The 22,360-nt window shown below is 46.6% G+C and overlaps 1 protein-coding gene across 6 annotated transcripts in view; it reads left to right on the top strand.

Annotated features, from left to right (window-relative positions):
• LOC128335359 (vascular endothelial growth factor receptor kdr-like) overlaps positions 1-22,360 on the top strand; it is a 207,074-nt gene that overhangs the window by 14,331 nt on the left and 170,383 nt on the right. For 3 of the 6 annotated variants that reach the window (XM_053273428.1, XM_053273427.1, XM_053273433.1), the window contains exon 1: positions 517-836. The exons of the other annotated variants lie outside the window; for them this stretch is intronic. In XM_053273428.1, coding sequence (XP_053129403.1) covers positions 746-836 — 91 coding nt within the window. In that variant the 5' untranslated portion in view covers positions 517-745. Of the gene's footprint in view, positions 1-516; positions 837-22,360 lie in introns of those variants that run through there. 6 annotated transcript variants of the gene reach the window in all.

Here is a 22,360-nt window from a genome sequence, read left to right as displayed (position 1 = left end):
GCAAATGCAAATCCATCTGGGAGGGGGGGGCAGGGCGAGAAGGGAGGACATACCTAGATTCTCTGATCTGTCCTGGACCAGCCCCAGATCTCTGAAGGCAGCAACAGGGCCAGTAGCCTCTTGCTGGGTTTGTGGTTTTCCATCATGAGCTCCTCGTGGCTTCCCGGGAAGTTCTAATCCTCCCTGGGAAGTTGATGGGGATGGTGTGATTCTCCCCATCCTCCTCCTCCTCATCCCCTGGGAAAGTCTCCAAGCGTCTAACTTTGTTTGCCCCGAAGCAACAGCACCTGCAGCTCTCTGGCAAACCAGGAGGAACCTGGGGAGAGTTTCAGACACCCCCAAGCCAGGAAGATCCAGGGCTCCCAAGCAGCAACGGAGCCACTGACTGGACGATTTCTGTGCATTCTTCCCCCCACCCCCCCACCGCCAAGAAACTTTCTTGCCTGGCTGGTGCATATTTCTTTTTAACTCTTTCCATGACTCTTCAAAGTCTGTCCTTGCTTTAGCAAAGCTAGCCCCCAAACAAACACAAGATCATCCAAGCAGAGAAGGAACTGGGAGGAATCCAAAGAAGATCAGGACACTTGGATCGCAAGGGAACACAAGCCAGAAGAGAAACTTTTCCAGAGGGGAGCAGCACGTGAGGGAGACCTGAACGCCTGTCTCTGTCTCTCTCACGCCTGCCAGTTTGGTAGCTGCTCACTGGCAAAGAGGGCATCCTTTTCAACTGCAGCTTCTCCTGTACATGCTGCTGAAGAAAAAGCACCAGAAGATGAACCCAGACCTCAGGACCGCTGTGGCTATTTTTTTCCTGCATGGATCACTCTGGCTGCAAGGTAAGAGCAGTTTGCCTGCAGTACCTTCCAAGGAGCTCTTTTGGTTTCATTTATTTCATCTCTTTAAACCAGTCAGCTTTGGGGGTATCTGAGTCTCCCCTTTCTGTCTCCCCTTTTCCGTTCTTGGGTGGGGGGGGATCCTCCTCAGTGCTGGCTTCCATTTACCTGATTGGCTTTTGCCGGGCACCACTTTTCCTCCTATACAGTCGCCCCTGACAGGGGAGGTGTTTTGGAAGCCGCCAGGCCTGATGTGATGTGGTGAGCTGGGTCCAGAGAGGATTTGGACTTAAGGCACCCCCAGGGGTGGGACTGGCACTCCACAAAATCCATCCACCGCTTGCATGTTGATCTTGGTAAACACTCCTCAAATTGTGGACTTTGTTTTTAGCTCCTGGGTTTTTTGGTCTGGCTTGAAGGCATACCCACTGAGCCAAAACATTTGCTGACAGGGAGATTATCGGATAAAGGGAGTGAGCAAATACTCCCATGTGTTTGTCCTCCTCTCTTTCCCATGAATGTAAACACGTCAGGCTGGTTCACACATGCATAGATTTCCCCTGAGAACTGAGCAAAGAGACACCTTTTTAAAATGGTGATTCTCTTATATTTTGCAGGAGCATTTCCAGACAGCCGGCTTTACTAGGGGTTTACTGTGAGTTTGAATTTCCTCCCTCCACCAAAAAAACCTGATGCAGAAAGTGGATTTTTTAACCCCAGACATAAATTGGGCAATGCACTAACGCGTAATGAAAAACCCGAATCATGTGTGAAGTGCTCCCCTGTAGCTCGCAGGGACTTTGGGGTAAATCTGGCCAATTTGTGACCGCACACCTTCCATTCGGGAGAAGAAGCAAGCTAAAAGCCCTGTCTGGAAATGCTCCTGGGAAGAGCAGCTGGCCCTCTCCAGCCCCAGCACAGCATCTCTATAGGGGCTGTTGCTGGTGTCCTGTATTTCTTTTTCTTTCTTTTTTTAAATTGTGAGCTTTTCTGGGCTCTTCTTTTGAGCTCTTCTTTTCTTCTTCCTGTGTAAACTGCTTGGAGAACTTTTTTGTTTAAAAGTAGTATATAGATATGATCTCATTGGTAGAGGAATCTGCGTTCTAAACCACTTGCATCTACATGTGCCGCTTGCCTTTTTCAGATAAAAATAGGAATGCTCAGGTATGCCCTTGGAATATTTCTCTTCTCACTCCAGAGATCGTGGCTTGATTGACCTCCATAAATGACACATTGATGGCTCTTCTGTAGCTTCTCTCCTCTACGGTGTATTTATTTTCCCTGGAGCAGGCTGTGTTAGTAAACTGGTCATAATAGTTTATTTAAAAGTAAATTCAAGACTAAATAGAATACTTAATCCCTCAATGGATCTATCTGTATTTATTACAGAGCCAACTTTCAGAGAAGTCTCCATGTTCATCTGTTAGGAACGATCATTCTACTTACCTTGTGTACATTTAAGCTTAACACAGAAATTGCCAAAGACTGAGGTCATTCACACACTCAAACTGTGGGTGTGTGGAAGCAAGGTTAGAGGAAAACCTGAGTAGAGGTGGTTGTGTGGAAGCAAGGTAGGTGGGATAACTACCCAGGTTCTCCTCCTACCTTGCTTCCACACAATCGCTTCTGGCCAGGTTTTCTTCTTACCTTGCTTGCTTCCACACAACAAAAAATTGGGAGCACACACAGCTCCCAACCCTGGGAAGAATACAGACTTTGAATGTGTGAATGACCTCACTATATGTTTCATGGTCATCTGACCTTACTGTCTGTTTTGTGTGTTCTCTATGCATATGTGTGCATGTAGTCTAATTCATCCGTGAAAGCTTATGCCACAATAAAGCCAAGAGTCTAAGTGGAAGATTATAGAACAATGGCAATTTAAATCCAGTCTGTAACCAGTATCTGGATAGGTGGTGGTGGTTAAAAACGTTTAGACTGCTTTTCAACCAAAACAGTTCTCAAAGTGGAATGAAATGATCCCCAAGGGGGATCACAATCTAAAAGCAGAAGACACAAGGGAAATGCCAGCATAGAGCCCCTGGGAAGGCCCTCTGGCTGGGATGAATAGGGCCAGTGGGTCTCCCTGTTATCTGGGGGCGATGTAAAGAAAGCAGTGCATTGGGCCCATAGGTCAGTGGCAGAGCATCTGCTTTGCATGAAGATTGTACCAGGTTCAAGTCTTGATATCTCCAGTGACAGCATCATGGCCAACAGGGTTGGGAAGAGCAATTGCTGCCAGAGGTTTTGGGGATGGGTCCATAGCTCAGTGGCAGAGCATTTGCTTTGCATACATGTGATTCTCGGTTCAGTCCCTGGAAGCATCTCCAGGTAGGGCTGGGAAAAGGCTCCTGTCTGAAACCTGGGAGAGCCACTGCCTGTCCGAGTCACTTCCATGGATGCATATGAGTCAGGACAGAGAGGAAGAGAGACTGAATGAGAGGGAGATGCACCCACACTGGCATTTTTAGAGTCCCTTTTGAGGGTAGAATGCTTATCAAAATCATATTGACTGACTAGGGATAGGTGTTGGAACATCAGCATGTCTTTCTTACTAATGGGAGCAAGTTGGAGTGTATGGTATAAACTTCCTGCTTGAAAAGGCATTTGTATCTTTGATGAAGTACCATCAAGTTGGTGTTGACTCTTAGTGACCACGTAGATAGATTCTCTCCCGGATGATCTGTCTTCAACTTGGCCTTTAAGGTCTCTCAGTGGTGCATTCATTGCTGTCATGATCAAGTCTTGCTGCTGGTCGTCCTCTTCTTCTCTTTCCTTCAACTTTCCCCAGCATTATGGACTTCTCAAGGGAGCTGGATCTTCGCATAATGTGTCCGAAGTATAGTTTGAGCCTGGTCATTTGTGCCTCGAGTGAAAATTTGGGATTGGTTTGTTCTAGGATCCATTTGTTTGTTTTCCTGGCTGGCCATGGTATCCATAAAAATCTTCTCCAGCACCAAAGTTTAAAAGTGTCAATACTTTTTCTATCTTGCTTCTTCAAAGTTCAGCTTTTGCATCCATAGTGTGTCATGGGGAAAACCATTGTCTGAACTACTCTAATCTTTGTAGGTATAGACACGTCACAGCATCTAAATATCCTTTCCAAGGCCTTCACTGCAACCCTACCAAGTGCTAGTCTGCAGCATATTTCTTGACTGCTGGATCCTTTAATGTTGATGGTCAGTCCTAAAAGGCAGAAATGTCTTCATTATCAATTCTGAGGCTGGTTGCTGTACCCACTGTCATTAGTTTAGTCTTCTTGACATTCAGTCGTAGGCCCATGTTTTCACTGTGCTCCTTGACTTGCATTACTAGAGCTTGCAGATCATCCGCATTCTCAGCTACCAAAGTGGTGTCATCAGCGTAGCGCAGGTCATTGGTGTTTCTTCCTCCAACGTTAAAACCGCGCTCATCTTCTTCCAATCCAGCTTCTCTCAGTATACATTCAGCATATATAAGTTGAATAAATAAGTTGAAAGTTGACAGCCTTGTCTTAAATGCTCTTTCTATGGTGTTTGATCTAAGGTGGCTCATTCATACAAGATTGCATCATGCTGTGGTCATCAAGTGGCAAATGTGCATGTGTGAGCCAGCCCTGGGAGTGCTACCAGTGACAACTACACTGAACTGGCACAGTGCACATATATGTCCCCTACAAGCTGTACTGGGACAATGCCAATCCCTGTGGTGACCGGGGATGGGCCAAACCAAGTAGCAGGATTGAGAGGGGTCGGAAAGCAATGGCGGCACCAAAAGAGTGACTGCAGCATGCCAATCTCCATGCCCAAACAATTGTTCTTCCTTGAGCTCTGCCAGATGATGATTTCACTTTTGAAGGGCAGGTGCAAGTTCACATATCATCCAGATTTACGTTGAAGTCCCTGTGAGCTCTAGGGGAACACTCCATACATGATTTGGGTTAATTGTGCATTGGAGCTTAGCCTGATTTATGTCTGGGGTACAAAATTCCACTTTTTGCATCCGGCTTTTGGGCAAATTTGAAATATCCGATATGCCCCATAACTTGCAGTATTCCACCCCTCTTAATCCCGCAATTAGGCCTGCAGTCTGGGAAAGGCTCTTGAGAGAGATTGCACAAGGTGGGTTGTAGCTTGATTTCCACAGGAAGCAGAAAATGTCCAACCAGCATCCCACAAAGAAAGATGGGAGGCATCTCCACCATTCAACCCATCTTTTCTCAAGGTGTAGTCTTTATTATTTTCCAAGCCACAAACACTTGCCTAGACAAAGCGCCATTCAAGACATTACCTTGAGACCAAGGTTAGCAGAGAAGGTACAAAGCTCCACTAAAGTGGCAGTAAGAACAGCCCTGCTGGGTCAGGCCTGAGGCCTATCTAGTCCAGCATCCTGTTTTACACAGTAGCCCACCAGCTGCCTCTGGAGAGCCCACAGGAAAGAGCTGAGGGCATGCCCTCTCTCTTGCTATTGCTCCCCTGCAACTGGCATTTGGAGGCACCTTGCCTCTGATGCTGGAGGTGGCCCATAGCCACCAGACTAGTAGCCATTGATAGACCTGTCCTCCATGAACATAAGAGGAGGAAGAGGTTAAAGTAACTGATGCAAAGGACTTTTGACATGGAGGAAAGTTTCTCCACTGTCATTGCATCAACAAATTCAACTGGAAGAATCAATTACTTTGGAAGGAAGTTTGCATTAGGCCTCTGTCACAGTGAGAAGGAGAGTGTCTCAGCTTGTTTTCTGCCTTGGATTTGTGCAACAGGCTGCTTTTGCTTTGGAACATTGTTGTCTGGGTTGAGGGATTGGCTAAGAAAAGCCACATGCTTGGCATTCCATCAGGAGTTCCCAACCTGAGGTCTCCAGGGGATGATGGGAGTTGTAGTCCAACAACTACTGGGGGCCCAAGGTTTGGAGCCCCTGGTCTAGAGTTCCTGGAAACGGAGGTGACTCCAGGGCACTTTCCAGATTACACCCTACAACAGTGTCACTACCACTATTCCCTCTAACAATTACTCCCGGATGTTGTTGACTACAACTCCCAGGATCCCCAGCCGCCATAGCTTTTGTTTGGGGATTATGGGAATTGTAGTCCACAACATCTGGGAATCCGTTAGAGCAGTAGTCACTACTGTCCATTAAGTGTGCTTCCTTACTGCCTGTGTTTCAACATCGCAGTCCCTGCACTGTCAGAAAGATGCTGTTAACATTTCCAGTGCCACCGTTCTGATTTTATCCGTGCGTTTTAGTCCTACAATGTTGCATGTGCATAGCTGTAAATAGCTGTAGGGATGTGTAAGTTATTTACGTTTTCAAAACGACCCTGCCAAGCCAAAGCATTTTACTGCTGAAAAGTGTGTCATTTGGAAAGCACCCTGAAGGATGATCAATCGATACCTAAAAACTTGCAAACATTAACAAACCATTAACTGGGCATCCCCAGAATTCAGAAGCAGGGCAGTAATTCAATCAATCACCTTTATTATGGTTCAAGACCAGCATAAGCTATAACAGTAGAGCATGATTCAAAAACAAACGATGGAACAGTAAAATCTTATTACAGGGCAGTGACTTATTAGGGCCAGGAGCATGCAATAAAGGACTGACTGACTAGGGCCAGGAGCAGAAATAGGAGCTGACCCCATAACTAGGGGCAGTGGGAGAGTATATCCAGGTTGTTTCCATGCTCCCAGTTGCTAGCACAGATTCGATGTTTCATTCTACCCACGAAGAACACAGAATGAACGGGAGGGAACCGCACTTAAGCCAGGTATTGACTGCCCTGATTGTGTGTGTGTGTGTGTGTGTGTGTGTGTGTAAAAGAGGTAATCATTCATCCATGTGAAGCCACATTGAATTTTCACTTATGGAAGTATGCTGCAAAAAGGTAGGTCCTCCTCCCCAGTTTGATCGAAGCCTGTTGATTGATGTATACACAGTAAAATCCATCCAATGGACCCCAAAGCAGTGCAGCACGTTCATGAACTACAATAATAAACTAGGCATGGAAATCTGTACAAAGACGTTGCCACATCTCAGGTGTGCAGTATTTAGGTTTCTGGCCAGAAGGTAAAACCTGCACAGGCGGGGATGCCCATCGGTACGACAAATGCCTCTCCTCCGCTTTCCCTTCTGCATTAGCACAGCATTCAGCATGGTAGATGGGTTGAAAAGCAATTTAAGCCTCATACAGGAAATGGCTTTTCCTGCTGTGCTGAAGGTGATTGTGGCAGAAGCAAAGGGTAATTTAGGAACCCCAAATCCTGATCATGCTGTGATGCAGAAGCCCTTACTGGAGAGCCACGGCTGTTTCCTAGCTGCACAGACGTATCCCCTGCTCATCAAAGCTTGGGTGAGGTGCTGCTGCTCGAGGCTCTTCTTATTTCCTGCAGGTTTGATCAAACGGGAGAGGAAAGACTGTTGCACTTGCTTATGAGAAGGCTGGGTTCGGGGGGAGTCACTCAGCCTAAAGTTGAACCGCTGCAGAGTTCAGTTTGGTTTCCTTTATAGACACAACTATTTCAAAAATGTTGTCGACTTAATTGGCTGGGATTTTCCTGGATATGGTTCCAATTACAATGCTTTTGCTTTCCACTTTGAAGCAAAATAGAACAGAGTGGGAGGAGGACACACACAACTCCAAGGGTTGCCACTAGATGGCGATTCCTGCAAGGGACATAGTAGTAGATCCTCCATAGGAACCTTCTTGCATGCCTCTTTCCCAGTCTTGGGACTGCTGCAGTATCACCTTGCACTCTGCTGGGATGCACCAGAACAAGAGAAAGCTGGCGTTAGTGCAAAACATTGCATATGCTTCTTCTGAGGCAGACTCCTTCAAGAGAAGCAGAAGAGCTGGTCTGGAGGTAGCAAGCATGGCTTGTCCCCTTAGCTAAGCAGGGTCCGCCCTGGTTGCATATGAATGGGAGACTAGAAGTGTGAGCAGTGTGAGATATTCCCCTCAGGGGATGGAGCTGCTCTGGGAAGAGCATCTAGGTTCCAAGTTCCCTCCCTGGCAGCATCTCCAAGATAGAGGTGAGAGATTCCTGCCTGCAACCTTGGAGAAGCCACTGCCAGTCTGTGAAGACAATACTGAGCTAGATAGACCAATGGCCTGACTCATTATAGTAGTGATAGAGTGCACACTTTGCATACAGTTCAGTCCCTGGCATCTCAGATAGCAGAGCTCATAAGGGCCTCTGTTGGAGAGCTACCATCCATAAGCCTGAGTTGACCAGTGGTCCAGCTAAGTAGTAGACCACTTCATACAAGCGGAGGTCAAATCCAGATAAGATGGAGGTACTGATTGTGAGGACTCTGGAGATCTAGATCTGCCCCAGAGAGAACAGCTACGTGGTCTGGAAGTTCTCCTGGACCCAAAGCTCTCTCTGGTTCCTCATAGTGAGGTGGTGGTCACAGGAGTACTTTCTATCCGCTTCAGCTGATACGCCAACTACACCCATTTCTGGAAGTCAACGGCCAAAATGGTGGTGCTGTTGTGTTCTAGCAGTCCTTAAACTTTATTTTTAATTAGAAGTTGGATCCTGTAGAGACTGGGGGCGGGGGGTAGAGTGAGAAAGAAAAGGGTGTGTTGGGGAGTTTGTGGAATAAAGTCTTAATTAAACCTAAGACTGCTTTGTATTTATGAGGGAAGAGCTATAAGACAGGTACATATGCTGGTAACGTCCAGGCTAGACTTCTGTCATGGGCTGTAGTGGGGGCTGCCTCTGTATGTACTTCGGAAACTGTTGTTGGTACAGAATGCAGATTGGTCTCTGGGGTGTCCTGGAGAGACCAGATAACAGCAATTTTGAAAGGACTGCACTGGCTGCCGATATGTTTCCAAGAAAAATACAAAGCGCTGGTTATTTCCTACAAAGACGTTAACAGCTTGGGTCCAGGCTATATAAGAGAGGGCCTCATTTGTCATAAACCCTCCTGCCTATTAAGATCATCTGGGGAGGTCCGGTTAAGGCTCACCAGTTGGTTTGGTGGTGAGGGGGGGCTGGACCTTCTCTGTGGCTGCCCTGTGGCTTTGGAATGTGCTCCCTGTCCGTATAAGAGCTTCTCCATCTCTGGCTGCCTTCATAAAATCATTTAAGCCACACCTGTTTTCTCAGGCCTTTTGCTAACATTATTTTAAAAATGTTTTTGCTAAAACTATCTTTTAAAAATTGTGTTGAGCTTTTTTATTCTTTTAAGTTGTGCACAGAGCCTTGAGATTTAGGTGTTGGGCAATCTATAAATAGGAATAAAAATAAATATGTTGGTCTGTGCTGACAATATGAAGCTAGAGGGACCAGTGATCTGACTCAGTACAAGGCCATGTTCATCAGGAGCATCCATTGCTCAGTGACAGAGCATCTGCTTGCATGCAGGAGGTCCCAGGTTCCATCCCTGGAAGCATCTCCAGGGAGGGCTGGGGAAAAGCTCTTGCCTGGAACCTTGGGTGGCTGCTGCCAGTCAGTGTAGGGTGGGCGTTTTTCACAAAGGGCTTTTAGCTCCTCCAGAATGGAGGTGCGTGTTCACATATTGGCCAGATTTACCCCGAAGTCCCTGTGAACTATACGGGAGCACTTCACACATGATTCGTGTTTTTCAAGACTTGTTAAGGGTGTAGCCCGACTTATATCCAGGGTAAAAAAAAAAATCCACTTTTTGCATCGGTTTTTGGGGGCAACTTCGAGCCTTGTGGTAAAACCTGCTGTGTGAGAAATGCCCTGGCTAGCTAAATGGAGCAATGGTTGGACTCAACAGGAGAAGCCGCATAGACTAATTCTCAAAGGCCAGTCTGGAACTGGGAGAGCAAGATACTTTCCCCAGCAGTCAACTACTGCAACTCCTCTCATCCCCAGTCACAGTATCTAATAGTCAGGGATGATGGGAGTTGTGGTCCAACATCTGCAGGTGGGCCAAATTTGTCCAGCTCTACCTCAGTGCTGTCATCTTCACCTGTGCCTTCCAAAACATTGCTGGGATTTCAGGAATCCTTGACATGATTTAAAAAAAAAAAAGCGTCCAGAATTTCTTAATGCCAGAAGATACAAATTAGGCCAGCAACCTGCGTGGAGACAATATGCCCTTCTTATAGGCTGCTCTACCCACCGGCGCACCCTCCAGTTAGATTCCCTTAGGCAAGAGTGGTTTCTTCCAGAGCACAAATCACGGGATCCTTCCGGAACACCCCAACTCACCAAAAGCCCCCAGATGCCTACATGAAGGCTGGGCTCTCTCTCTCATGACAGGTTTGGGAGACCTTGCTTGCTAAAGATCAAGCCTTTCAACCCACATCCACAGCCGCCGCTTAAGTGTGCCCACTTCAAAAGAAGTCGCAGCCTCAGGAGAGGAGAGGAGAGGAGAGGAGAGGGAACATCCAGAAAGCTCTGTTTTCAGGGAGCAAAAATCTCCTTGAAGTTTGGTTGCACTTGAAAGGCATTTTTCTTTCCCCTTTGCACGCTTCTGGTCCCCTTGAGGCATCGGCAAGTTGTTATTTTTAAGCTAAGCGCTTGCAAGTCTTAATTATGTATTTCTTTGTCTCCTCTCGGGGATGCTTTCACTTCATCATTTCACACCTGCTAGTCATGCCGCGGTCTCAGACACAAGACTGAGCTGTATTTCTAAGCTGCTCTTCTAGCATGTTTTCAAAACACCCAAACTGCTCTACAACTTTCAAAACAATACCAAAGCGATTGTCATGGGGAGGGAGGGGGCGGGGAACAAGTAAAAAAACACAGCCACTTCAAAGCAGTAAATAAAACCAGCGTTCCTGGCCAGGGACCACGCCTGAGGCCACAGGCCTGTCAAAACAGGCTGATTTTTACCTCCTAAAGATGAAAATTGAGAGACCCAGGTGGTATCATGTGGGAGGGAGTTCCACAGTGTGGGTGCAACTGCAGTTAGGAGGTCAAGCTAGAACTCTCTTCCCTGACATGCTGCTGCTCTCAGACTGGGAGCTACTGATGCAGGAAAGAATTCCAAGAAGCAGACCTGTACCTGCATTCTGTGGTGCGATTTCCCCCACAAATAGCTGCCATGATTCAAGCAATCTTGCTCCTGAATCTTATAACTTGAAAAATGTGTAGGGCATTATACAACTAAGCAGCCTGATCTTCCATGCAGACACATGCATAAGTCAGTCTTGCATCACTTAATGGGAACCTAACTTGTTCCCAAGTAAGAGTCCAACTAGACGTGATGTTTAACATGCCTTTGAATCCCAATTCTGAATCTCTTTGTGTAGCGTTTACAGTACACCCCCCAAATGGAGGAATGGGGCAAGGGGTGGGGGAAGGAGTCGTGGGCAGGACCATGGTGCATGGGGAAGTGTTAAACCCTCCACTGCAACACACACAGAGACCCTTTTTCCTGTTGAAAATCCCTGCTGACGCTGCTAGGTGCATTTAGTGTGTGTGCGGGGGGGGGCCACCATGAAGTACTCATACTCAATGAGGTTGCAACATTAAAATTGCAGAGGAGGAAACTGCATATTTTGATTTAACTGAGGCTGTGAGGATCATGTTTTCATCTCCCTCTGGAAGCGTCGTATATACTATTTGCTCAGGATCATTCGTGTCTTTTATTTAAGACACCACCATCCTCTCTCTCACGTTGTTCATCAAATCATGGCGGGCATGCCAAAAGTGAGCAGAAAGAGCCTGTCTACAGACAGCCTGTCATTTCCCCTCGAAATGCTAGAAGCCTAATCTTCTGCCTTTATTCTCAATGGCTGGGTGGAGGCAGCACAAGCAGATCATCGTCCCAGCTATAGCAATACTGAGTCCTGATCTAAAGAGCGAGTAATTATGGCTGAGAGTTGCAATGAAGCCTGCAATGGGAAGGGAAGTGTAACTGGTGGGAACAGTGGAAAACCGGCACTGTTGGTGCACTCCTAAATGATGACGATAAACTCAGAAGTAAGCACAGGGTCGACCCTAGGGCTTTTGGGCAAAGTTTGGGTTTTGGCACTCCAACGGAGAAGTGGGGACTCCTGGGTTTTTCGCTTGAGTCGTGCAGGCTGCTCATTTGCCATTCCAAGGTGACTAGCAAATGACTAGCCCAAGCTGATTTGAGGATGCAGTGGAGGAGAGTCCCCAGTCTACCATATTTACTTTAAAAAAAACACCACAGATTAAATCCAGGTGATGTTTACCCAAAAAGAAGTGGACTCTGGATTTAAGGCTCCCCCCCCATTTCTAAAATCAAAGAACTTGGGGGTGGGGGGTGGGGTGAAACCTAGTCTTGGATTCAGGTAAATACAGTATTATGGAGGCAACAGTCTTAACACTTCAGATATTAAAAGCCAGCGTGGTGCAGTGGCTAGAGTGCTGGACTAGGAGCGGGGAGACCCGAGTTCAAATCCCATTTCAGCCATGAGACTTGCTGGGTGACTCTGGGCCAGTCACTTATCTCTCCGCCTAACCTACTTCACAGGGTTGTTGTGAAATAGAAACCTAAGTATGTAGTACACCGGTCTGGGCTCCTTGGAGGAAGAGCGGGATATAAATGTAATAATAATAATAATAATAATAAAGGATGCTTTTTGGAAATCTATTTCTTCTTGAAGATGAATGCTGAGGCAAGCCATTCCTCTTCCAGAGAGGGAGAGCAGCTTGTGAGTCTAGCTGTTGATTGGGGACTGAGATGCAGTGGGCAAAGAACGCTGTGTCTTTTGGGGTGCAGAATGTGCAAGTCCTTTGGGGAGCAAGGGTAGGGCAGTATTGCACATTATTTTCTATTGCACTGCAGTGCAGTACGAGAGAGAGAATAGCTGGCAGAACTGTATTCTGGCACTGCTTATGTGCCTCTGCCCCCCAAGAATTGACGCCCAAGGTGACCGCAGGAAGGTCTGCCTAGTGTATGCCCAGCCCTGAATAAGCCACACTGAATTCAGTGGGGTTGACTCCGTCGTGATCATGCTTTGGATTGCATCCTAAAACAGGAAACATTGGCTGGGAAGCATTGACTTTCCCCCGACCAAATGGCTGGCTGTCTTTCCTGCTGGAGACGGAGATGAGACTAAGCTCATACTTAATTAAATGAGGCCTGGAATCTCCTGACAGTCCGGGACTCAAGCAAGCAGCCTACCCCCAAATGCTGCAGCCCATAAGAGAGGATGGACAGAATGTCCAGTTGTTGTCCCTCTGGCTGTCCAAACTTTTTTTATTCCTTGGGAAGAAGCAGGGCAAAGAGCCCAAGCCGAACTCCCTACCCAGAGCAACCCTGGCCAAGTTGGCATCTGGGCACAACGCAGGCCTCCTCTCAGTAAGCTAGGAGTCCTTGCTGGGCCAGGGATTTTATCTACTCCTTTATGTGCCAGGAGAAAGTGGCAGGACCTGCCCAAATCAACCATTCCAGATGATTTTCTGGAAATGCCACTTTTCACAGAAGCACGTTTACCAAGGGGGTGTTTGCATATGGAGAGGCTTTCTGCCTGGCAAAGAGAGCATTGACGTCCCTATTTCTGATGCAATGAGGAGGGCAAGATGAAAGAGCCCACTGAGGGAATGCGTTGAAGGAGAGGAGAGCTGGTCTGGTGGTAGCAAGCATGACTTGTCCCCTTAGCTAAGCAGGGCCTGCCCTGGTTGCATTTGAATGGGAGACTAGAGGTGTGAGCACTGGAAGAGATTCCCCTCAGGGGATGGAGCCTCTCTGGGAAGAGCAGAAGGTTCCAAGTTCCCTCCCTGGCAGCATCTCCAAGATAGGGCTGAGAGAGACTCCTGCCTGCAACCTTGGAGAATCCGCTGCCAGTCTGTGTAGACAATACTGAGCTAGATGGACCAATGGTCTGACTCAGTATCTGGCAGTTTCCTATGTTCTTTTGGCCTGTATTAAAACAACATAAAAACCCGACCAAAGAGCCTACCCTTTCCACCTTCTGTCTCCCACCATGGACAGTTGGATGGATTTGAGTTGTTCATTAGCAGAGTATTTTTATTATTATTATTACATTTATATCCCGCTCTTCCTCCAAGGAGCCCAGAGCAGTGTACTACATACTTTAGTTTCTCTTTCACAACAACCCTGTGAAGTAGGTTAGGCTGAGAGAGAAGTGACTGGCCCAGAGTCACCCAGCCTGTATCATGGCTGAATGGGGATTTGAACTCGGGTCTCCCTGATCTTAGTCTAGCACTCTAACTACTACACCACACTGGCTGGCAGAGTATGTGGCAGAGGGTGCCGCTGAATGTGAGCATTCCACTATTGGGCATAGACCTGTGCCCGTGTTGGGGTAGAAAACGGCCATACTGGTAGGCAGAATGTTTGCCTGAATGTCCAATTCTATTTTTATTTGGCACCTTTCTATACCACCCCATATGCAAATCTCTAGGTGGTTGAAAATCTAAAACACAACAATTAAAACATTGACACAAAACAATTTAAAATATAGATCAAAACTCCAAAACTCAAAACAGTAAAAATATAAATTAAATGCTTGATTGAACAGGTATGTTTTCAGATTTTAAAAATTCTGTTTACAAATAATGCACACCATTGTTCACTATGGGTCAAAGCGGCAGAAGTGGTGAATCGGAGGTTGGGTTTGGAAGAACTAGGGTCTTTGCTGAGGTTGTATGCTTGCTCCCTTGATTTCATTTTCAAAGACCAAAGGAATGTGTCCTCTCTCTTGTCTGCAGAGTGGTGTTGTATTCTTTCTAATAATCTTTTATGTTGGGTGTTGAGAAGCTTGTCTCAGTAGGGATCTTGTAGGGAGGCTGCAGGGTAGAGTCAGAAAAGAAAAAGGAGGGGAGAGCAGGAGGAGGAAATGGGGTTGTTTTGGAATAAACCTTTACTTAGGATTACTCTGTCTTAATGAGGGAAGCAGCTATAAAACAAGCATCTTGCTCCTGATCCCAAGTGGAAGTTGGTGCGTTGCATTTAGTGGCAGGACTTGCTTGCTCAGGATTTTCCACTGAATCCCTCCTGGTTTTCTACCGAGGGACATGCAGAAACTCTTCCTTCTCTGCCAACCTTTAGGAGACGTGACTTTTTTGGAGTTCCTCTGAGGCACACAAACACAGAGGACTTGACAGATAGCTGACGGGACATGCACAGAGCCAACACAAGAGGGTTTTGCTGCACTTCCAAAGTGCCAGAGCTTTTAGCACTGTGAAGGGATGCTTGAAAGTTTTGGTCAAGGGGGAAAGCAAACAGAGTTGTCAAAGCAGTTAGGTGAGAAAGGCCCAGCCCCAGCTCCATTTCCTTTTATGGCGTATAGGGAATGGTGAAAGCATATGGCCTCAAAGATTGCACAAAATCTGGATTCGCCTGCAGAATGTAAAGGAAACGCATGGACTCTTGTTCTATTTTTGGGTCCTAAGCCTTTGTCTTGTGTGTTTCCACGTAGATTTCCTTAGATCTTCCTGTGTTTTTTCTTAAGTGTGGGAAAGCAATGACCAAGGAAGTGGAGAGAGGAGTTTGCAGGACCGCTGGAATTGTTCTAGTTTTGAGGGTCAAGGAAGCCTGACCTGCCATTACCTGCTGTGTTTTTGCTGGGTCTCCAAAGCCTGATGCATCCATAACAGTTCCAACAAAGAAAAAGCATTATTCTTACTATTATGCAGCAGTGTCCAAACTGGCAAGCTTCCTTTGGGTTAAAGAAGGAAGAAAGTGATATGATTATCTCATTCCAAAGTGGTCTATCTTTATTACATATTGGCAACATAAAATCCATTTGTCACTGGGCTTTTACATGTGTCTTTAAGTTATTGTGACAGTGACACATGAAGATGCAGTGTGGAATTGATTGATTACTTTCAGCAGTTTGTTAATTTTAAAACTAAAAATTACATTCACAAAGTTGTTACTAAAGTTGTTAATATTATTCCTTGGGTGGAAAAATTGGAACTTGACATTTTTTCAAAGCCGGATGTTGCAGACTGAGCACTGTGCTGATATAAGAGAAATGCTAGGACTGGATTGGACCTGCGGCCCTCTGCTTGCAAACCTCTTCTCCTTCCATTAGGTCACACTGCCCTTTTGCACTTTGCTTGCTGCTTATTTTTCTGTATTCCACACCTTGGGAGTTGGCCAGGGTATGGTTGAAGTAAAATGTGAGATGTGGTTGGGGAGGAGATCTGGTCTTGTGGTTAGCAAGCATGTGATGTCCCCTTTGCAAAGCAGGGTCCACCTTGGTTAGCATTTGCATGGGAGATTATATCCATATCTTAATAAGTAAGTAAGTAAGTTTATTACGGTCCTTAGACCAGCTTAACACCTAAAATAATACATTTATAATTTACAAAATATTCAAATTGCCAATACAAGCTCTACGAAGTTTGGATGCAACAAAACAAAACTTGGCCACATTTACAGAGGTAACAGATTTAAAATCTGGCAGCAAGAAATCCAAGTAAAATTGATCCTTATGGCCAGGATGATTCTTTAAGAGAGGAGCAATGAACTTAATACAAGCATCCCTATAAAACTGACAATACAGAATGACATGAACAACTGACTCTATATCCCCTAAGCCACAAGGGTAACAACACAATGCATATGGAACTCATTTATATTTCCCGTCTAAAAGTGCAGAGGGAAGGGCATTCAAACGAGCAAGGGTCAATGCTCTCCTAAACTTAGGTAAAAGCAGATGATTCAGCCGGTTTGTGGCTGAAGTTCATATCTTAAGAAGGACATTGTAGAACAGGAAAAGGTGCAGAAGAGGGCAACCAAGATGGCCAGGGGCCTGGAGCACCTTCCTTCTAAGGCTAGGCTACAGCATCTGGGGCTCTTTACCTTGGAAAAGAGGCAACTAAAGGGAGACATGATCGGGGTGTATAAAATTATGCATAGAGTGGAGAGGGTGGACAGAGAGAATATTTTTTTCACTCTCTCACAACTCTAGAACCAGGGGCCATCCCATGAAACTGAGGGTCAGGAAATTCATGGAGGACAGGTCTATCAAAGGCTACTAGTCTGGTGGCTATAGGCCACCTCCAGCCTCAGAGGCCTCTAAATACTAGTGGCAGGGGGAACCACAGCAGGAGAGAAGGCATGCCCTCAGCTCTTGCCTATGGGCTTCTTGGAGGCATCTGGTGGGCCACTGTGGGAAACAGGATGGACTAGATGGGCCTTGAACCTGATCCAGTAGGGCTGTTCTTATGTTCTTATTACATGTGAGAGCTATCAGAGATTCCCCTTAGGATTTGGAGCCACAGCTCAGTGGAAAAGCATTTGCATGCAGAAGGTCCCAGTTTCACTTCCTGGCATCTCCAGGTAGGGCTGGGAGATACTCCTGCCTGATACCTTGGAGAAGCTGCTGCCAGTCAGTGTAGATAGTAGATTGATGGGCCAAGGATCTGACTCGCTATAAGGCAGCTCCTCCCTATGTTCCTTAGAACAATGTCAGAGCTATGAAATGGATATCCTTGATTACATGCTAATAGTCCATTATGATCAGTTGATGTTTTCTCAGTGGACGGTCATGTCTGGAAGATGTTTCTCCACCCACCCTTCATGAGGCAGGCAGTTCATCTTCCAGAGAAGGAGTGCAGCTAAGCAGAACCCTGCTGTTCTGGAACACTCAGAAAGTGTGAAAGATGGATGGTACTTCCCAAAGTTGCCAGGACAAAGCCATAGATACATTGCTGTGGATCATGGGAGTTGTAGTCCAACCTCTGGGGACCCAAGATTGAGAACCCCCCAGTACAAGGACTTGGAGAGGCCTTGAGGGACTGTTCTCAAATGAGAGAAGGTAGTGAGCTTAGTAGGACTAGCTGTTTGTTGGGGGCTGGAGTGCAATGAGCAAAGTATTCTGTATTTTGGGGTGCAGAGTCTGCTGGCCCTATTGGGAAGCAGGATGCAGTGTTGCATGTTGCATCCTTGCACCACAGTGTAGTACTTCAGGGGGTGCAATTCAAGAGGGGGAGAGAGAATAATTGCTATATTCTGGCACTACTTATGCACCTCCCCCCTCCCAAGAACTGGTGCCCTAAGAGACCGCCCAGGTCTGCCTCGCAGACGTGCTGGCTCTGAAGCCATGCTCAATATGTTTGCTGCAGGGGATGCTGGGGTTTTCTGAAGCATTTGTAATACTTGCAACATAAAACTCTGCTGCTTTAAAAGGGAGAGACACAGAGTGAAGCCTAGGAATCCATGAGAGACTTTCTACTTTATCTGGACCACACCCTCTTGCCCTCTTGAATCAGTCTCTCTCTCCCATCTATGGGGAGTTAGGAACTTAAATGGCTTCATCTGGGCATGGCATTGGGAAGGAGAAAGAGAATGTGACTGGTTGAGAAAATGTTTCTGCTATTACAACCAGAAGGCATGCAAGTGAACATAAACAATGAAGTCACCCCAAGAGCCATTTAAACAGGATTCTGAGCTATTTCATGAAAAGAGGCCAAGAGAATTGTCTAACCTTTTGGCCCTTGGAATATTTTTCATTTCTAAGCAGATGTGGCTATTCTGGGTAAGGTATTTTTGTGCGCTGGGACATATTTAGCTGTTGCATTTATATCCCATCTTCCTTATGAGTTGCTCAGACCAGGGTGCAAAGGGTTCTCCGTTGGGAAAATTGTCTATGTCTAGATCTGCTCAGGATCTGAGGGCCAAATGAAAAGTTCCACAGGAGCACCACAACTGGAATTCCCAACATAGCACACTTGTAAAAGCAGTTGCGAAGGAGGGCTGCTGGAACGGAGGCTAGGGCCATAGATCTCAAACTTGGCCTTTTTTTCAAAACAAAGCTGGTCTTTTCCCCCCTTTTTAAAATCATATTTTATGCCACCTGATATGTAAATCTCTAGATGGTGTACAGATCCCAACATTAAAATCACAAGTTAAAATACATAAAACACGATAAAAACAATATAAAACGAATTATTAAAATTCTAATTAAAAGCTTGCAAGAACAGGAAAGTCTTGAGGGTCTTCCTGGAGAAAAAAACAGAGAAGGAGATGCTCTCAGCAGGGAGTATATTCCAAAGCCCCGGGGCAGCCACAGAGAAAGCCCAGTCCTGTGTCACCACCAGACGAGCTGGTGGCAACCATAACCAGACCTCTCCTGAAGATCGTAAAAGGTGGGAGGATTCATGACAAAGGTCTTGTGGGAGCAAGCATGAACGTTCCCCTTTGCTAAGCAGGGCCCAACCCAATTTGCATTTGACTGGGAAACTACATGTGTGTGAGCACCTTTTCTGCACACCCCTAAGCAGAACCTCCCCACCTGGGATGTGGCATGGATTGCCTGCTGCTCTGGAGCACTCAGGGGTGAAAGAAGGATGGTATATCCCAAAGTTGTCAGGACAGGGCCATAGATGCATTGCTGTGGGTCATGGGAGTTGTTGTCCAACAACCTTTGGGGACACAAGAGCCCCCTGGAATATGGACTTGGAGAGACCCTGGGGAGCTATTGTCAAACAAGAGAATGCAGTAAGCTTGGTGCACCAGTGGTCTGTTTACCATAGTTCATCATTGTTCTCTTCTAAATAGTAGGAAGAGAACTGACTCTGAAGCCACAACATATTTCTATTGACCTATTCATTATGCCCCCCCACCCACCCAAGAGAGAGGAATACACTGTATTTCCCTGGCAAACTCTATTATTATTCAGCAGGATACTAAAAGTCTCGTACATTTGGAAGTGGAGGAATAGTTGGTGTGGTGGGGGAAGAGGTGTCTGTATTTGGCTCATTTGTGCTCCCTGTTCAAGGACTTCTTAGACCGGAACTTGACCAATTTTCTTTGGATCTAGGAGCCAACCCAACATTTAGCCAGGCAATGGACACTTGACAAAATTACTAGACTTCGCGATGATCATTGTGTAGGCCAGGGGTGGGGAACCTTGGCCCTTCAGCTGTTTTTGAACTACAACTCCCACCATCCCTGGCTGCGGATGATGGGAGTTGTAGTTCACAGCTGGAGGGCCAAGGTTCCCCACCCCTGGTGTAGGGGAAGGGTAAATGGGCTTCTCTTTATCCTCTCTACAAGTAACCTACTCGGAACAGAAACAAGGTTGCCTGGGATTGATAAATATTTTAAGGAACTCTGTCTGAATATCCCAGTCTAAGTGCCACAGTTACTGTATTTACCTGAATTCAATATTAGGCTTTTCCCAGGTTCTTTGATTTTTGATTTTTTTTGTGGGGGAAGGAAGTTGACATAAATTAATAGTCTTCATCCTTTCAGGTAAGAGCTCTTTTTTTTTTTTAAGGGGGGTTGCCTAACATTTGGGGCCATCTTCTATTTGGATAAATATGGTAAATTACTGGTCCTGGCTCCCTGCACCTGGGACCTGTCCTGCCCTGTCTTAAACCTATGCAATTATGAGACATCCTAATGCTAGACATGCCCTACTCATGCCTGCCTTCCAGTCCATGTTCCTCCCTAAGGATGCCTACTAGAATTCGCTCCCTCTTTTCCTGACACAAACTGTCATCAAGACCCTGAGCTGCTCTGTCTGAATCTGTGTTTGTCTGCAATTCCACCCCACCTCCCACCCCACACAAGCACAATGTGGTTTCCTAGTTCTCTAGGAGGGACAATGAATATCGTATTATGCAGGGGCACAGGCCTTCTCCGTTGCTGCCCTGGACTCTGGAATGCACTCCCTGCTGAAGTAAGAGCCTCCCCATCTCTGACAACTTCTTAAGTCTCTCAAGACTTATTGTTTTCACCCAAGCTTGTTAAGTGGATTGTTTTAAGGTTTTGATTTTTACTCTGTTTTATCTTGTTGTAAACCACCCAGAGTCGGAAGTTGGGGCAGTCCACAAATTTGAAAAAATGAATAAATTAGTGTTAAATTCACCCCTTGGTTGGCTGTGAGTAAAGGAATTCTACCTTGAATGGTTCATGGTGGGTGTCGGCATGGAGAGTAGCAATGCCCCCCCCTCTCTCTCCCATCCCTCCTTCTGTTGGTGGTCTTGCCAGCATTTCTCCCCTCCTTGCAGTCTCAGCCCTCTCCTACCCATCCCATGCAAGACTAAGCTAAGAAGATCAACTGAAGTGGTGGCGGCAGGGTCCGAGTCTTGAGCACCTATTTGTGGCTAGTAGCACCTGCATATACATATTTTGCACTGCTTGAAAATACCACAATGTACTTGGCCACACACAGAGAACACTAGTTTCCTTTCTTCTCACAAATATGCACATACAGTGAATGCCCCCCACTTTTTTTAAAGCAAGCCTTATTTCTCCCTTTCTCACAATATAAACATTTCTGGGATATGTCTTTGGGCTGCAATCCTATGCACCCAGCAGTTTCTTGGGAGTAAGCCCCAATGAGTTCATGAAGGCTTTACTTGGAAGAAACTTTACAGAATTGGCTGCAGTTCTATGCAACATTTACTTGAGGTAATTTTCAAATCTGATAAAGGATTAAGCCACAGAGGCGTAACTATAGGGGGGGCAGGGGGGGCATGTGCCCCGGGTGCCATCTTTGCAGGCCACGTGGGGGGCGCCGCCAGATCCCCCAATTTTTTTTTAATTGTTATTTTTTTTAAAAAAAAATTAATACAAATTTCTCCAGCACCCCCTCCCCCACGAGCGGTCCCTTCCGCGCGCCCCCCCATTGCTTTGCTGGCCTGGCTTTCCGGCGGGTGCCGCGGCAGGTGCCTAGTTCCATGCTCTTGCCTTGCCTTGGCTCGCAACGGAGCTTATATCCAGCCAGAAAGAGGCCCTCTAGTGGCTTGCCAGCCAGGGTGAGGGAGGGTCTCTAGTCACGCACGCACGCGCGACTCGGCTGGCGTGCCGAGTCGCGCTGCGCATGCGTGCGTCCGTCCTCCCAGCTCGGCTCGCCTGCACGTGGTGCGGTTGTGGAGGAGAGCGTCCTTGCTGGGGCTGGGGCTGCAGGCGCAGGCAGGAGGACACGGACACCTGGCGGCACGGACAAGAAAGGATTCGGCGGGCGGGTGGTCACAACAAGGTGTGTGTGTTCTCTTCTGTCGTGTTGTGTAGTCTTATTCTTATCAATCCCCGATTCCCCGCCCGTTCTGCCACTTCCTTCCTTCTGCATCTCAGCCTTACATGATCTACGAGCAGCAGCAGCCCAACCCCTTGGTGAAACTTGCGGCCGCCCCCCCCTTCAATCTCGCTGCTTCCCCCTCCATTTGAAACCTTTTCTGGTGTAAATAGCACGCGGTTTTGGAAAAGGGGAGTCTTTCTTTAACAGCGGGAGAATAAGGAGTCTTTAGCACTATCACCCTAGTCCCTCGAATTACTCTGGAGTCCTTGGTTTTTGTTTTGTTAAAATACATACAGTCACTCACAGGGTTGTTGTGAGGAAAAACCTAAGTGTAATGTAGGATGTATCATCATTCATTGCATCATAATTCTGGTGTTTGAGATACAAGCCAACTTCACAGGGTTGTTGTGAGGAAAAAACACATGTGTGTCAGTCAGATGTATGTTGGGGGGGTGGCGGGGGGGCCCGGGGGGCGCAATTTCAGTGCTTGCCCTGGGCGCCGTTTTCCCTAGTTACGCCTCTGTTAAGCCATATAAATCACGAACCTGTCCAAAAACGTATGCAAAGACCAATCCTTTCAATGCTACTACCACTCACCTAGAAATAAATAAAAAGGGTAAAACACAAATTAACCAATGAACAGCAAACA

This window comes from Hemicordylus capensis, chromosome 11 (genome assembly GCF_027244095.1).
Source record: "Hemicordylus capensis ecotype Gifberg chromosome 11, rHemCap1.1.pri, whole genome shotgun sequence".
Classification (NCBI taxonomy): Eukaryota; Metazoa; Chordata; class Lepidosauria; order Squamata; family Cordylidae; genus Hemicordylus; species Hemicordylus capensis.
The sequence above is the reverse complement of the archived record's forward strand: the minus strand, read 5'-3'. Positions and strand labels throughout refer to the sequence as shown.